This window comes from Pelodiscus sinensis, chromosome 2, assembly GCF_052426305.1.
Source record: "Pelodiscus sinensis isolate ZL-2025 chromosome 2, ASM5242630v1, whole genome shotgun sequence".
Lineage (NCBI taxonomy): Eukaryota > Metazoa > Chordata > Testudines > Trionychidae > Pelodiscus > Pelodiscus sinensis.
The window spans coordinates 59,600,393-59,616,449 of NC_143053.1; the positions used below are offsets into that span (position 1 = coordinate 59,600,393).

The 16,057-nt window shown below is 46.2% G+C and overlaps 1 protein-coding gene across 13 annotated transcripts in view; it reads right to left on the minus strand.

Annotated features, from left to right (window-relative positions):
• CSPP1 (centrosome and spindle pole associated protein 1) overlaps positions 1 to 16,057 on the minus strand; it is a 169,251-nt gene that overhangs the window by 99,912 nt on the left and 53,282 nt on the right. For all 13 annotated transcript variants that reach the window (XR_016348751.1, XR_016348750.1, XR_016348748.1 and 10 more), the window contains 3 exons: positions 10,540 to 10,631; positions 2,856 to 2,949; positions 1,142 to 1,199 (listed from right to left, as the gene is read on the minus strand). Coding sequence is in view for 7 of the 13 variants with exons in the window: in XM_075920582.2 (XP_075776697.2) it covers positions 1,142 to 1,199; positions 2,856 to 2,949; positions 10,540 to 10,631 (244 nt within the window). In the remaining 6 variants the exon portion in view is untranslated. The remainder of the gene's footprint in view (positions 1 to 1,141; positions 1,200 to 2,855; positions 2,950 to 10,539; positions 10,632 to 16,057) is intronic.

A 16,057-nucleotide genomic window follows, 5' to 3' on the forward strand; every position in this document is an offset into this window, starting at 1 on the left:
TAAGGGCTATTTACACCCCTACATTAAATATGTCTCCTCCATGATATACACTGCATGCAGCATGTTATTCCATGTATTTCCACTTTCATCCAAATGTCTTAAAATTCCAATTCCAACTTTTTCCTTTAAGCAGATTTGACAATTCTCGTATATACCTTAGACTTAGGTTTATTTTTGTTGTCATTAATGCCCAATTAGAAAAGAGAGATTTTTCTTATCATAGGTTTACAGCCTAAGGCCACTAGATCGTCATCTAGTCCAGGGTTGGGTAATCTCGGGTCTGCCTGGATCCGGGCACCAAGGTTCAGGGATTCCCCCATACTGGGGAGTCGGCACTGGCACTCCAGTCCCCTTGCTACTCCCCCTACACAGGGCTGGAACATACAAAATCTAATAGCCTGGGCCCCCCTCACCTCTGGTGTATGATGGGAATGTGAAGAGAGTCTGTTTCCTTCTCAGTCAGGGACTTCTCATTTTGTTTCTCACTTGTGTGCGGCTCCCAACTGATTTTTCTATGGGTCAATGGCCCCCCAACCTAAAAAAGGTTCCCCACTCTTGATCTAGTCTGACATAGTGTATATATCAGGCCACCATCACTACCCTAGCACCGAAACAGTAACACCCTCAACCAAACTGAAAGCAAAGTATTACAACCCACAGGGGATTATATGCTACAGACAGAGATCAGGCAGGACCAAGTTACACGACTGCACAAGGACACACAATGGCAGAGAAATGATTAAGTGAGATATACCCAAATAATTCTGGCAAGTGACACTCACCCATACAATACAGAGAAAGGTGAAAAAACTCCCCAAAGTTACTGCCAATCAGAAGCAGAGGAAAATTCCTTTTCTGACTCTACAAATGACTATCAGACTCTGAGCATTTGAGCAAGAACCAGCCAGAAAATGTCTCATCTCCAGCTGTGGCTGTTGTTAATGCTTCAGAAGGAGTTTAGGGGGGGGGAGGGAGAAACCTTCCACAATACACTGGGGAAGGAGATGGGGAAAAAAAGTAGCCTTCTGATCCTTCTTTTGCACACAATAAAATCCTGCTTTCAGTATAATGGTTCACTGATGATACACATTATTTAATAAAAGGTCTGTTTGAATAAAAAGTGGATACTAGAATTTCTTACCTCCTTTTCTGGGTCCAGAGCTCCAGAAGCAGCAACTGAGAGTTCAAGCTCCTTTTCACTATTAAAAAAATTAACAAGATGAAGTCAGAAAATGAGCTGTTGAATGACTCACTAAACTTACTCTTAAAAAAAAAAAAAAGAGGCCTAATGCACCTTACTTAGCTATATAACTGGAGTTTCTTATTGTGGAAAAGTTAACATCAGATAACACCTCATCTGATTCAAAAACAAAATCACATTTATATCCAATGGAATGCAGATGTAGCAGAATATACTGGTGTTTTATTATTTTTAGACAATATCACAATCATAACAACAGTGACTCATGCTATATGAACAATTAAATGCTTTTTGTTGAATTGTTTTTTCATTATAATCTTTCCCAATTTTTCTTGAGAGCAAACTTTTTTCAGAATTTTGATATGAAAGACTATTAAAACATATTCAAATCCAAACTGGCACACTCAAAGGAATGTCAAGCAATTGATTATAGATTTGGATCCCAGGCTTGGTGTGCCTCTACAATTTTCAATCTGACAATGAATGTCCTCAGCTCCGATAACAGCAACTTTTTTCCCCTACCCTTTCACCAAGACTTGTGCTTTCTTTGCTGACAGTCTAGATATGTGAAAAGGAAACAAAAGGAAGCAAGAAAGTCTTATGTTTAATTATGCTACATATGCCAGAAATTCTCAAACTTTTTAAAGACAAAGACTTCTTTTCCAATTTGGAAAACAGGGACAAGTATCACACATTCCTTATCAAATGTGAGGCGGGGAAAAAAAAAGGTTTTTGTGGACCTGCCACTCAACTACTACCCATTTACTTGGACTTCTGTCAGAGAACCTGACCTATAAAACAAAGGAAAAACAAGTGGCAGTGAAGTTAACAGAGAAACAAATGTTCTCATTAAGTCTCTAAAAAGAGATACTATAGATTGAACCTTTCTGGTCCAGCACCCTCAGAATCTGACTAGTCCCAGAGGGGGGATTTTGCCCCCTCCCCCTCTGCCACCAGGCACCCCAGACATAGCCTGGCTGCTAGCCTCCCAGTTGGCTCCCCCTCTGTCGCTGGCACCTCTGTGCCCAGGGATCCCAGCCCCACCATGGCACCCCTGCTATCAGAAAGCCCTGCTGTTGGGGTCCAGCTGCACCAGTAGGCAGTGTCACCACCGGGTGGCAGCTCTATTGCCTGGCTCCCAGTTTCACTGCTACAGGGTAGCCCCTCCTTTTGGGCTCCAGCCCCACTGCAGGGCTCCCAGCCATCAGCCCTCCATTGGGACTCTCTGGTACTGGAACATCTGTGGTTCTGCTGGACCAGAGAGTCCTGGTTTAGAGTGATTCAAACTGTATAAAGTAGAGGGAATCAAAACTATAAAAGGTATTTAAAGTGGTCCCTAAAGAGGTTTATAGGGTATATACTTGTATGAAAAAATGACAGTGAGAGAAGTCTAGATCAGTATAAACAACCACAAAGGGCAAAATGGGGAAAAGAGAAAATTTCCAAACAGCAAAGGAACTTAAAATATAAATTTCTGAAGGGTAAAGAAGCTTCCAAGTAAGTTTAATTTTAATGAAAATTTTTCACATTATAAATAAGCTAATTAATTTTACTTTTTTTTTTTAGAAAAAAATGTTGTATATATTTCACAATCAGTAACTCCACTTTAATTTTCATTTAAGTATTTGTCCAAATTACAATGACTTTCCATTACCGTTTCTTATTTTTCTGTTGCTCAGCAATCTGCTCCATTAGCTCTTGTCTGTATTTCTCTTTTTTCCTCTGAATAATTTCTCGATCTTGACTGCCTAATTGGAAGGAAAGGTAGCATAAATATTCCATGAAACAAATACACATCTATATCTTCCAACATCTTCAAATTTCAGGTGAATAAAAAAAAAGTAGAGACAAAAACACTTCCATGAAAGTCACAGGATGACACTGACCATTTAAAAGAAAGCAGGACCAGAGCACCTGTGACTCCTCAGCCACCTCCTAACAGAGTTTAAGAGAAGACACCTGGAGCATATAAATGGAACAGCTGACTTAGGGTCCAGTCAGAAAGACAGACAACATGGGTGAGGTAATATCTTTTACTGGACCACCTTCTGTTGGTGAAAGAGACAAGCTTTCAAGATACACAGAGATCTTCTTCAGGTCTGAGACTATACCACCTCTGCAAAACAAAAAGTCAAGGAGTCATATAAAGGAGGTTTCTGGTGAAAGCTGCAGCGTTCTCCCCAAGCCCTCCCTGGAAAGAGGGTGAAATTGTCAAGAACCCAGTGGAGGGGCTTCTGAATAGGGTTGCCAGATGGTTGAAACAAAAATACCAAACACCCCGCCCCCCCCTAAAAAAAACGGGAAAAAATTCTGTTGGCGGGGGGGGGGGGGGGGGGCAGAAAGGGACTCCAAGGACTTATTAAGCCAAAAAAATTAAAATAAAACAGCACTGAGTGTTTGTAGGGTTCCCAGGTGCCCAGCATTTTCACCTCTTGGCCGGGGGAAAATTCATCCCAGGTGTCCAGTATTCTCTGAATTTTTTTTTTTTAAACCAGACAGGAGGTGAAAATACCCGTCTGTCCAGGTGAATACCAGACACCTGGCAACCCTACTTCTGACCTTCCTGAGCCAGAGAATGCTGAAAGCAGCAGAGAAAGAAGCCTGCTAACCCTTTAAGCCAGAAAGCTGAAGTCAGAGGCCTGAAGGCTGGGAGTGAGGCATGGTGAGAGGTGCCACAGATTTACTAGAGAGCCTGAGTGTGGTGAGAGACGCCAGGGCTATACTTCGTGTCTTGCATGTACTGTTTGTGCAATGCTGGAAATTAAGAACTAGAGTCATGATTTATGCACACAGAACATTTGTTGAAAACTAATCCACATGATATACTTAGAAAGCCTTTAGAAGCTATTTCTGGGGGACTCTAAAAAAGGAACTTGAGACAGACTTCAACATCAAGCCATTGTGTGCTACAGGATGGCACTGCAGACAGGTCTACCTTATGACAAACTTCATACAAAAACTGATAAAAATCTGGTTATTATGCTTAATATTGTTTGAGATATGATCTTCTGACCGAACATAATTGGTCACTATTATCTTCTGTTTTTAAATAGTCACTGAGTGGACTATTCATTTAAACTGAACATGAATGCAAGAGTAAAAAATGTAAGAACAACAAGCAGTTTTCCCATTAAGAGTTAGTTATAGTGAAAACTAAGGATTAAAGATGTACTAGCAGATGACACATGCACACAGGAAGCACTTTCAAGGTTTTAAAAAAAAAAATCACTTAAAAACTTTGGCAGTTCCCACTCAACCTTATGCTGGAAGTTAATTCCCAGAAATGAGAATTAAGTTCACAGGGTATTTTTAAAAAGTGGAGTTTCTAAGTGAAAGTTCCTGTACACTACAATTATCAGACATATTGCCCATAAACACACTTCCCATGCCTTCCATAAGTCAACATGGTTCTCTGAGGAAGCAAAATCAATTGAAAGGGGGGGACGCTGGAGCATCAGAGAACCATGCAGCAAACCACTGCATTAAAAAAGAAAAGAAAAAAAAAAACCAACCACATACAATTTTATGTTACAACCACAAGAAAGATGGTATTATGATTAAAGCACTGGACCAGAGCTCTGGTGACCTAGATTAAACTTGCAACTCCAACAAAGACTTTCTATGTGATCTTGGCCAATTTACTTAATTTCTCTGTGCCTCAGTTTCCCACCTGCAAAGTGAATCTACTAAAGTTCCCTTATGTCAAAGGCATGTTATGAAGACAAGTTAATTGCTATTCATGAGGCACTCCAATGGGTCACAAACAGATGAGTAAGTCTGTCTAAAGAGATAGCAGCTGCAGAACAATTACATTAGCATTGTTGACCAGGAAATGTAGTCAAATGACAGCCACAAGGATCAAATTAAGCAGCAGGCTGCAATTTTAATTTAACACTAAGAGGGGGTTCTACCAACCTACTCCCTGCTGTCGAGCATTAGGTATTTAACTATGTCCAGTTACAGAGTAGACTCCTCTTTATCCTATCACTAGAACTCCCACATCAGTGTGGGGAAGTAGAGGTAACCAAGGAGGAACCTCAGTCAGTTAACACTTCAGGTCCCCCATTCTCCAGTACATTCCTGATCCACCAGTGAATTCTAAGGCAGGCCTGGACAAAATACAAGCCCATGGGCCAGATCACCAGATCCAGCCTGTGGACGCAACAGGGAGTCCTAAGCAGTCTCCCCCTGCTCGCACGGTAGCTCCACACACTGCTCAGAAAAGTGGCTGGGGATCCATTTCTCTTTCAAAACTTTTCCTGGAGGGGAGGGGGAAAGGCTGCCCATGGGAGCTATCTGTTTGAATAATAGGTAGCACACAAAGCACCAGGCCCTGCCCTCTGGCTCAGTTATTTACACAAGCACATAGCCCTGCAGCCTGTGCAGGTGCAGGGCAGGCAAGCAGGCTGGCTGGCTGGCTGGCTGAGAAACATGTTAAGCTCTGTAAGCATTTCGTTCTGCAGGCAGGCAAGCTGGTTGGACTGCTGGCTGGTAAGTCTCCTGGCCGGTAAGTCTCCTGGCCAGAGCCTGCCTCTGGCACCCAAGCCCCTCCCTTTCCCAACCCTCAACCCCCCCCACTCAAGATACCCCAAATCTCTGCCCCCCTCCTGTCCCCATGTCCTCTCCCAGATTTGGCACCCCAATCCCCTGTCCCAGATCACAATCCCCTCCTACCCTAGGGCACATTCAAAATCCCTGCTCATCAGTCCCCTGCTATAGGTCACAACTCCCTCCTGCCCTACGTCACATTCCAAAACCCTGTACCTCAGTCCCCTGCCCTAGGTCACAACTGCCTCCTTCACCCAAATTCCCTCCCAGACCGCACTCTCCCTCCTGCACCCCAATCCCTTACCCCAAGCTTCATCCCAGACGCCGCACCTCCTCCATTAATATAATGGAAGATTAAGGTCCTCAACCACTTTCCAAAATCTTGGGAGTGCCCCCCATCAAAAATTATTTTCCACCCCTATTCTAGGGTCCCATTTACCTCGTGGAGTTGGACCTTTTTAACTTTATCTGCATTAGACACCAGCTGGAAGCTGCAACAAGCTAAAGAGTCATACCCTTATTGGTACTGAATTTTCAAGTACTATTGCTAAAAACCAAGTGTGTCTACATAACATTGCAGGGAAAGTGGGGGGTCAGGAGTGGAGGGGAAAAACTGGATCTCTGCCAATTTGTCCCAGTGGGGAAAACTCATTCCTGATCTGATCCCCAAACAGGTCTGTCACAGCAATCTGAAAAACATAGCTCTTATGCTACACCTGGGGGTGAAGAGGGCAGAGCAGCTAACATTTAAAAAAAAAAGGGGGGGGGGAGGGGGGAGGGAATGCTCAAGAATCAATCATTCCAGTTCTCCCAACCACAGCTGAGGCAGAGGACTTGAAGAAGGGTTTGGGCCAGCTGCCATCTCGCCAAGCATGTGTTCTCACATTACCCCTCCCCTTTTTCCAGATATGGTGGCATCATTTTCTTGCCTCCCCTTCCTCACACATACCACACAAGAAACATAAAAACACTGTGCATAAGCATTTCACCCAAGTGTGTGCCTGTAAAATTAAATGGAGTAAGAAAATACAATTTCTTAACAGTTTCACTCTAATCTGTGCTAAAAAAATACCTTTTTATGTGTTAGCGCAAAAGGGTAACAACTCCTATCTCCAACATTAGCATAGGCACAGGACTTACATACCCGTATATACTCGAGTATAAGCCGAGTTTTTCAGCACATTTTTTGTGCTGAAAAATGCCCCCCTCGGCTTATACTCAAGTCAGCCTCCTGCTCACGGGCGGGCTCAGCGCGTCTCTGCCGCCGGCCGGGTCTAGCCGCGTGAGCCCGGAGCTCCGACCCCGGTAACCGAGGCGCTCGGGGCGGGGGGCGCTGCCGGGAGCGGGCTGGGCTCTGTGTGTCGGGGGCCGTCGCTGCGCGGGGCGCTCAGAGCCTCTGCCGACCGCTTGGGTTGCGGGTGCGCCCACAGGTGCTGCTCGGAGCCAGCGGCCTCGCCCCGGGGCCGCCGGCAGGGAGGCTCGGGGAGCAGCCGAGAGGGGCTCTGGCCTGGGAAAGGTCCGGGCGGGGGCGGCGGGGGCTGAGCTGGTTGGGCCGAGTGTCCGAGCGTCTGTTCCTGTGTGTGACTGGTGCTGGCGCTGGGCGCTTTCTTGCAGGCGGCCCTTCAGGGGCTCATTGGATTGGCGGGAGGACTGTGAGCGGGAGTTACGGTATTTTTGATACCATATTGTTTTTGTTGACCCCCTTTTCCACTTACAGAGCTAGGTTATTGTTTTTCTTTTAAATAAATATTCATGTAATTTTATTGGTATCTATCTTCATTTTTTACATTTACCAGTAGCTGCCTCATTTCCTACCCTAGGCTTATACTCGAGTCAATATTTTTTCCCAGTTCTTTGTGGTAAAATTAGGTGCCTCAGCTTATATTCGGGTCGGCTTATACTCGAGTATATACGGTATCAAGTCCCAAAAGAAGTTATATTCTTTCTAGGTCCTCATCTAACTTTAGGGACCATCATCTCAAGTACTACTACAGCTAGACATCATTGCTTTAATATCTTTTAATGTAGATGGGATTTTATTTTTCAGAGTGTAAATCAAATATTTAACTTGAGGTTTCTGCAATATTACTTATTAAATATTGTGGATATATTTAAGAAGGGAGGGAAAACATGGCAATCAAAATTACCCAATTTTAAAGCATTGATGTCAATTTATTAAACACGTTCCAATATTTTTAAGATTTAACTTTTTAACTCTGTAAAATTTCTAACGGATTTATAATGCTTAGAAGTAAACATATCTCCACTGATTCACAGACCCTTAGAAATCTGAAGATACATTTGAGCCCCATTCTCCTACATGCATCACAAGCAGTTACTGTTTATATGTTCAAGAGGAGGCAAAGGTCCAGTGAAGTTAAGTTTTATTTTTTCTATTTAACTAGATGCTTATTTATCAATATCAGGGGTATATTTAAAGAATAAATTAAAAAATTAAAGAAGAAAAGCATTAATATACTGAATGTTCATATATAAATAGGGCTCTACCAAATTCACAGCCATTCAAAAATGCATCCTCTGACGAAATCTGGCCTTTTGTGTGCTTTTACCCTATACTACATAGATTTCACGGGGGAGATCAGCATTTCACAAATTGGGCATTCTGACCCAAAAGGGAGTAGCAGGGGAATCACAAAGTTATTGTAGGGAGGTCACAGTATTGCCGCTCTTATTTCTGTGCTGTCTTCAGAGCTGGGCAACTGGAGAGTTATGGCTGTGTGACGGGGCACCAAGGCCCCGCACTGAGACCCCAGGAGTATGCGCCCTGGCTGTAGAGCCGCGGAGCCCGTACAGGCCGTGCGCCGGCTGCTCCCGGGCAGCGGCTCAGCTGGGGAGCGCCGCGGCTCAGCTGGGAGCCGCCGCGATTCACCAGGGGAAAAGCCCCACCGGACGCAGGAGGGCAGGGGGATCCCAGGTGCCGGACAAGCGACGCAGGGGGCGGGACGCATGGCAGCGTCCCGACGCCGCGGGGGTAATAAAACACTCCCATCGGCAGAGATGGAGGGAAGGCAGCAGGAGAGGGACGGACCCGCCAAGATGGGGGTGACCGCCCAGGACGGCCTTCCGTGAGGGAGTAGAGACGAGGAGCAGAGGTGAACAGAAAGGGGAGGAAGGAAGCAGCCCAGGGCAGGGCGGTGAATTAGCCCGTGGGCTGACGAGTTTAGGGTCACAACCCCGTCAGCCGGACTGAGACTGCAAGACAGTCTAAGTCCTTAGGGCCCTGGACTGGGGCCCGTGAGTGAGGGCGGGCCCAGACCCCCATTCCTCCCCTGTGTCCCCCGAGACCCCGGATTAGGGGACCGTGAGGGGGCATTATATGCCATTAACAGGGCAGGAGTTCCTAACTGAAGGAACTACAGTGACCGTGAACAGAAGTGATGGACAGGACGGCCTAGGAGGGTCCGCCCCATGCCCCCTTGCCAAGGGGACGAGACCCGAGCCCGTCACAGGTTGTAATGTTACCCAGATGCCCCACCCTGAAGGCAGCACCCCACCAGAAGCAATGCAGAAGTAAGGGTTTTACTACCATACTCATGCTGCCCTTACTTTTATGCTGCTATTTTCAGAGCTGAGTGGCCCGAGAGTGGCGGGTGCTAATTAAGAGACTAGATCTGCAGACAGCAGTGTAGAAGTAAGGGTGGCAACACTGTACCATGCAATCCTTACTTCTGTGCTACTGCTAGCAGTTGTTCTGCCTTTCGAGCTGGATTCCTGACCAGCAGCCACTGCTTTCTAATTGTCCAGCTCTGAAGGCAATGCTGCTGCCAGCAGCTGCACAAAAGTAGGGGTAGTAATACCCTACAATTACAACACCATGACATTTCAGATCTGAATATCCAAAAGCATTAAATTTACCATTTTAAAAATCCTATGACTGTGAAATTTATCCAAACAGACTGTGAATTAGGGAGGGCCCTTTCAAGGCAGTTCCCCACTCTGGCACAACGAATGCAGAAGTTGGGGGCCTGCAAGAGCACTCCAAAACCTTGCCTCTACAGGTTCTGGTATAAAATCTTCCTTCCCAAAATCCTAATACCCAGATTCTGGGGAATCCTCTGCCACTTCCCAAGTAATTCCCAGGAAACCAGGGAAGAGATCACTTGGGAAATCTCTTCCCTAAGGTAAAACTCTCTCCCTGCCCTAACCTCCATTTTGCTCAGAGTTGGGATAAACAGAGGGGATTCACGGACAACGGACTCTGCCCTTGTAACTAGGTGCTAAGTCCTAAGGACAACAATCAATCAATCCCAGTTAATTGGAAAAGAAAACAAGCCTTTATTATCAAAACAAAACTACAGTTGCAAGCATAGTAAAGAGGCTAGATGGAAAGAGCCACCAATTGCGAAAGATACTCAGGGAAACCCCCTGGGCTAAAACTTAGTTACAAAGAAAAAAAACTCTTAAGTTCAGACTTTATTTCCAAATCCCTATAAAAGGAAAACAACAAATCCTGATGGACTATCTAAACTTTTCCCTACTACACATTTTAAGAAGTCCATTCTTGGAGACAGAAGTGTCTCCCATCTTCCTCAGTCTTGTAAGAAACTGCTCTGCCTCTCAAACACAGAAGACAGAGAGGAAAAAACCCTCTCTTCCAGTTTGAAATTCCTACCTACATTGTTATTGGCAGGTCACCCGATACCAGGGTAGGTACAGGAAGCATTAGTTAACCTTTTAGTCACCAGGTGCTAGTCAGCACTCCTGATTATGACAGGCCCAAATGTAAAATATCATAATATAGCCATCATTAGCTGAGCTTCTATACATACCAAGAATGAGCCCTGTTGCATATGGAACATCATCTTTACCAGTGGCAGACTTTGCCTGTTCATTTATTGGAGAATTACTTTGTGCTGTATTTCTGTAAAAAACAAATGTTCAAAACTTAAAATATTGCAGTGTCAAGCATAAAACATACACTTAAATTACTATATGAACTATTTATGAGAAGAAGCTCTTATGATGTTGCACATTACATCACAGGTCATAGCTACTACAATGAGGAAGGGACAATTATCAAAAGTGGGTTTCTATTCTTCTGTGCTTGAAACATCTGTAGCTACCACAGGCACTAATTCAAAGCACATAGACAATCCCGCTGAAGTTGTACTATTCACATACTTAAAGTTATGCATGGGCTTAAATCTTTTGCTGGATCAGGACTATAGCTGTATCCCACTTGCATCTAGTCTGAATGCCAACTAGAGCTCAGAAAAAAAAGTGGGAAGAAAATAATCTTTCTAAAATAAACTCTCATCAAAAAGGATTTGTTTTCCATCCCATCACAAAATTAACCCTCAACCCAAGATGAGCAACAAATTATCTCTTTCTACCAAAAAGAAAAATAAAGCTTCTGCAACCACTTCAAAATAATGACTTTTTTTCTTGTTTTACCAACTTCTAGCAAGAGGACAGAATATCACAATTCTGAGAATATATTAGGGATGTACAAACAGGTTTTTTAAATCATTCATTCATTTTCAGTTCTGTGATTTCTGTGGTCTAGTTATTTGGAATCACATGTATAGAGTAATACACATAACATAATATTTCCTATAGCTGTTGAAATCTGTAGTATGTTGGAACTTCCGTGTATTTCATCTTTGTAAAAGATGTGTCTCTTACTCTATTTTGGCAAGTCCTTAAAGAAATAGAAAAAAAAATGTATCCATGTACCCTAAAAATATCTTATTCCAGCCAAAAGATCCACAAATCCTATTCAGTAATTTTTTAGCCTGTATGTAGCTCAGAAGACAGAACCAGATCTGTCAGTTACATGCAAATAGGGAGCGGCCAACTCACTGAAGCAAAGTTGTTTAAATCCCTCTGAACACTTGTCATGTAGTTTCTCGAATAGGTTCCCTCTCCAGCATTGTCAAGCTGATTTTCCACATGGGATTTGGGAGTGAAATCACAGATGTTATGTCTGCCATATAGTCTGCACCTGGTTTTGCTAGTTGAGCAGAGCTTAGCCACCCAGAAAGCGAAGTTACTCACCTTCGGTGCAGTAACTGTCATTCTTCGAGGTGGTGTCCCCTCCACTAAGGGTGCTGGGCTTGCACAGAAGCTTGTGATGAGCAGTGTTCGGCCGGACTGCGCATGTACCACGGGCTTGCAGCTTTTGCGCTCTTTTCTGTCTCGCGCGGGCCAGCCCCCCGCCAGTTCCTTGAGACCACCCCGGAGTCTGTAAGGGTATGTCTATACTACCACCCTAGTTCGAACTAGGGTGGGTAATGTAGGCAACCGGAGTTGCAAATGAAGCCCAGGATTTGAATTTCCCGGGCTTCATTTGCATAAAGCCGGGCGCCACCATTTTTAAATGTCCGCTAGTGCAGACTCCGTGCCGCACGGCTACACGCGGCACGGACTAGATAGTTAGGACTAGGAACAAGAAGTAATGGTTCCTAGGACTAGGAAGCCTAGTCCGAACTACCTAGTCCGTGCCGCGTGTAGGCGCACGGCACGGAGTCCGCACTAGTGGACATTTAAAAATGGCTGCGCCCGGCTTCATGCAAATGAAGCCCGGGAAATTCAAATCCCGGGCTTCTTTTGCAACTCCTGTTGCCTACATTACCACCCTAGTTCGAACTAGGGTGGTAGTGTAGACATACCCTCAGAGACAAGAGCAGAGAGAGAGAGGACTCCGAAGCGGGGAGGAGGGCGGGTAGTGGAGCACCCGCAGGGACACCACCTCGAAGAACAAGTTACTGCACCGAAGGTGAGTAACTTCGCTTTCTTCTTCGGGGATGTCCCTGCGGGTGCTCCACTATGGGTGACTGCGTAGCAGTAGTCATCAGAACAGAAGGAGGGCAAGGAGTCCCTATTTATCCACTATGGAGAGCACGGCAGTCGCCACTGCCCCATCTGAACGAGTGCCTAGAGAAATAGAATAGTGTTTGGTGAAGGTCTCATGTGAGGACCAGGTCGCCATCCCGCAAATGTCCTTCAGGGCTACCCCTCTATGGAACATATAGATGTGGCCATGGCTCTAGTGGAGTGGGCACGTGGTTGGGATGGGAGAAGTAAGCTTTTCGCTGCGTAAGATTGCATTGAGGTTATGAGATTGGAAATCCTTTGGGAAGATAGGTGTTGACCCTTCCACTTCTGTGCCAAGGAGACGAATAAGTGGTCTGTACTCCTGAAAGGTTTAGTGCGATCTATGTAGAATTCTAAGGCCCACCGGGTGTCCAAGGAGTGTAGGGCCACTTCTCGTGGTGAGGCATAGGGCTTCAGGAAAAAGGTTGGCAGGATCACTGGTTCGTTGACATGGAAATGGGAGACGATTTTGGGTATGAATCTTGGGTGTAGTCTCAAGACTACTCCATCCTTACGGAAAATTGTATATGGTGGCATGGCCATCATGACAGAAAGCTCGCTCACTCTGCGTGCTGATGTTATGACAAGCAGGAAAACGGTTTTCAAAGTGAGGAAATGCAAGGATACAGTCGCCAGAGGCTCGAACGGCGGCCTCAATAGGGGATTGAGGACTACATCGAGGCTCCACACTGGTGGGATTGGGTCGTGCGGTGGGGCCATGTTGGCATGGCCCGTGAGAAATCTCTTAGTAGTAGGATGGGCGAAGACAGAAACACCATCTATCGGTGATGTGAATGCTGATATTGCTGCGAGATGCACCCTAATGGAGACTAATGAGAGGCCTTTGTCCTTTAGGTGCAATGAGTAGTCCAGTACGGAGGGGATTGACGGACAGGTCAGATCGTGGTGGTTCAAGGTACACCACGAGGAGAATCTGCGCCACTTGTGAAGGTAAGTTTTTCTCATGGTTTGTCGTCTACTGTATACTAGGACGTGTTGGACTGGAATGGAGCGGAGGGATTCAAATGGAGTCAGCCAGTTAGGAACCATGCTGTTAGGTTCAGGGTTTGTATCTGGGGGTGTTTCAGGCATCCTCGGTCTTTTGTGAGGAGATTGTGGAGAGGCGGAAGGCGGATCGGTGTCCGTGCAGAGAGACGGTGGAGAAAGGTAAACCAGTGCTGGCGAGGCCAGTCCGCGGCTATGAGGATTAACGTTTCCCTCTCCGCCTTCAGCTTCTGGAGGACTTTGGGGATCAGAGGTATGGGGGGGAATGCATAGAGGGAGGGTCCGCACCAAGTCATAAGGAAGGCGTCCCCCAGGGATGCGCGGCCTAGGCCTGCCCTGGTGCAGTACTTGCGGTATTTTGTATTGGCGGCAGTTGAAAAGAGGTCGAGGAGTACCCCAACGTTGGAAGATCTTGCATAGGACGCCATCGTGCATTTCCCATTCGTGTTTCACATGGAAGTGTCTGCTCAGGAAATCTGCCATCACGTTTGTGGTGCCAGGTAAGTAGGATGCCGAAGGTGTTATTCAGTGGCGAATGCACCACTTCCAAAAGTGGATGGCTTCTGTGCATAGGGAACGGGAGCAAGCACCATCCTGGCAATTCACGTTATGCATGGCTGTGATGCTGTCCGTGAGTATCCTCACCGTGGTATTTCGAATGTAGATGAGGAAGGATTTGCATGTGTTGAAAATGGTGCGTAGCTCTAGAAGATTTATGTGTAGGCGTGTGTCTTGTGGGGACCATTGGCCCTGGACTGAGAGGGAGCCCATGTGAGCCTCCCAGCCTAGTAGGGAGGCATCCGTTGTGATTTGGTGGAGTGGCTCCTGCTGATGGAAAGGTATACCTGACAGCAGGTTTCTGTGGCTGGTCCACCATAGGAGTGATTGGAGAACGCCAGGTGGCGGCGTTACCGGCCTGTGGAGATTGTATCTGGTGTGGTCGTATACGAAAGTCAGCCAGTACTGAAGGGCGCGCAGATGTAATCTGGCATATTTCACCATGTATGTTGTAGCCGCCATATGGCCCATCAGTCTGAGGCATGTGATGAGTGGAACGGTAGGGCTGACGGTGATGGTGTGAATGAGGTCTTGGTTGGCTCGAAACCTCTGTAAGGGTAGGAACGCTCTGCCGGCAAGTGAGTCCAGGCGGGCCCCAATGAACTCAATGTTCTGAGTGGGGTGCAAAACGGACGTTTGCTCGTTGAGGAGGAGTCCAAGCGATTGGAAGACTTGCCTCGTGAGGTGAACTATCTGGGAGACCTCGTGTGCAGAAGGGCCCTTGAATAGGCAATCATCCAGGTAAGAGAAGATGAATACCCCTTGGTGCCGGAGGAAGGCCGTGACCACGGATAGAACCTTTGAAAACACCCTGGGGGGCTGATGATAGCCCGAAGGGGAGGACCTTGTATTGGAAGTGGTCCTTTGCCAAAACGAAGCGTAAGAACCGCCTGTAAACTGGATGGATAGGGACGTGGAAAAAGGCATCCTGGAGGTCGAGGGCGGCAAACCAGTCCTGTGGAACTAATGCAGGGATTATGGCAGCTAAAGTCATCATTTTGAATCATTGTTTCTTGAGATATTTGTTCAAACGGCGGAGATCTAGGATGGGGTGCCAACCTCCAGACCTCTTCTGGGTGAGGAAATAATGTGAGTAAAAGCCCCTGTTCCTGAAATCCTTTGGAACTGGCTATGGTACCCAGAAAGTAAAGACGGTCGACTTCTAGTTGGAGGAGGGTGTTGTGAGAGGGTTCCTCGTGAGTTGGAGGGATGGTTGGTGGGATGGCTATGAAAAGTATAGAGTAGCCAGATTGAACAATCTCAGAGGACCCATCTGTCTGTAGTGATTTTTGCCCATTGATGTAGAAAGGGCCTCAACCGGTGGTGAAAGAGCTGGGTCGTATGATTCGTGGTGCTGCCTGTGACTGTCTGCTCGCCCCCGACCAACGAATCAAACCTGTTGCTTGTTGTTGGGAGGCATGTTCGTCCTGCCATTTGGGTTTCGGCGTCGCTGAGGCCTCTGGCGAGAGCGTTGATTGTCTAAGGGCCTCTGTTGCTGGTGCCACTGATGTCTGATGTAGGAGTAGTCATATACGCGCTGGTATAGTGAGTACCAGCATCTCTTAAAGGGGAGACTGTACATCCCCAGAGTTCACAAGGTTGTTCGGGAGTCTTTAGAGGAGTGTAAGATTGAGTCCGTGGTCTCTGCAAAGAGCTTACCCTTGTTGAAGTGTAAGTCCTCGACTTTGACCTGTAGTTCCTTCGGAACTCCCACTGCTTGAAGGAAAGAAGCTCTGCGCATAACGGTGGCAGTAGCAGTAGAGCGAGCAGCGGTATCAGCGACGTCCATAGCTATTTGGAGGGACATTCTCGCTGATGTGTAGCCCTCTTGGATTGCTGACCTCAGGTTCGATTTCTTAGAATCAGGGAGATTATCCATGAGGGGGGTGAGGCATGAAAAGGTGTCAA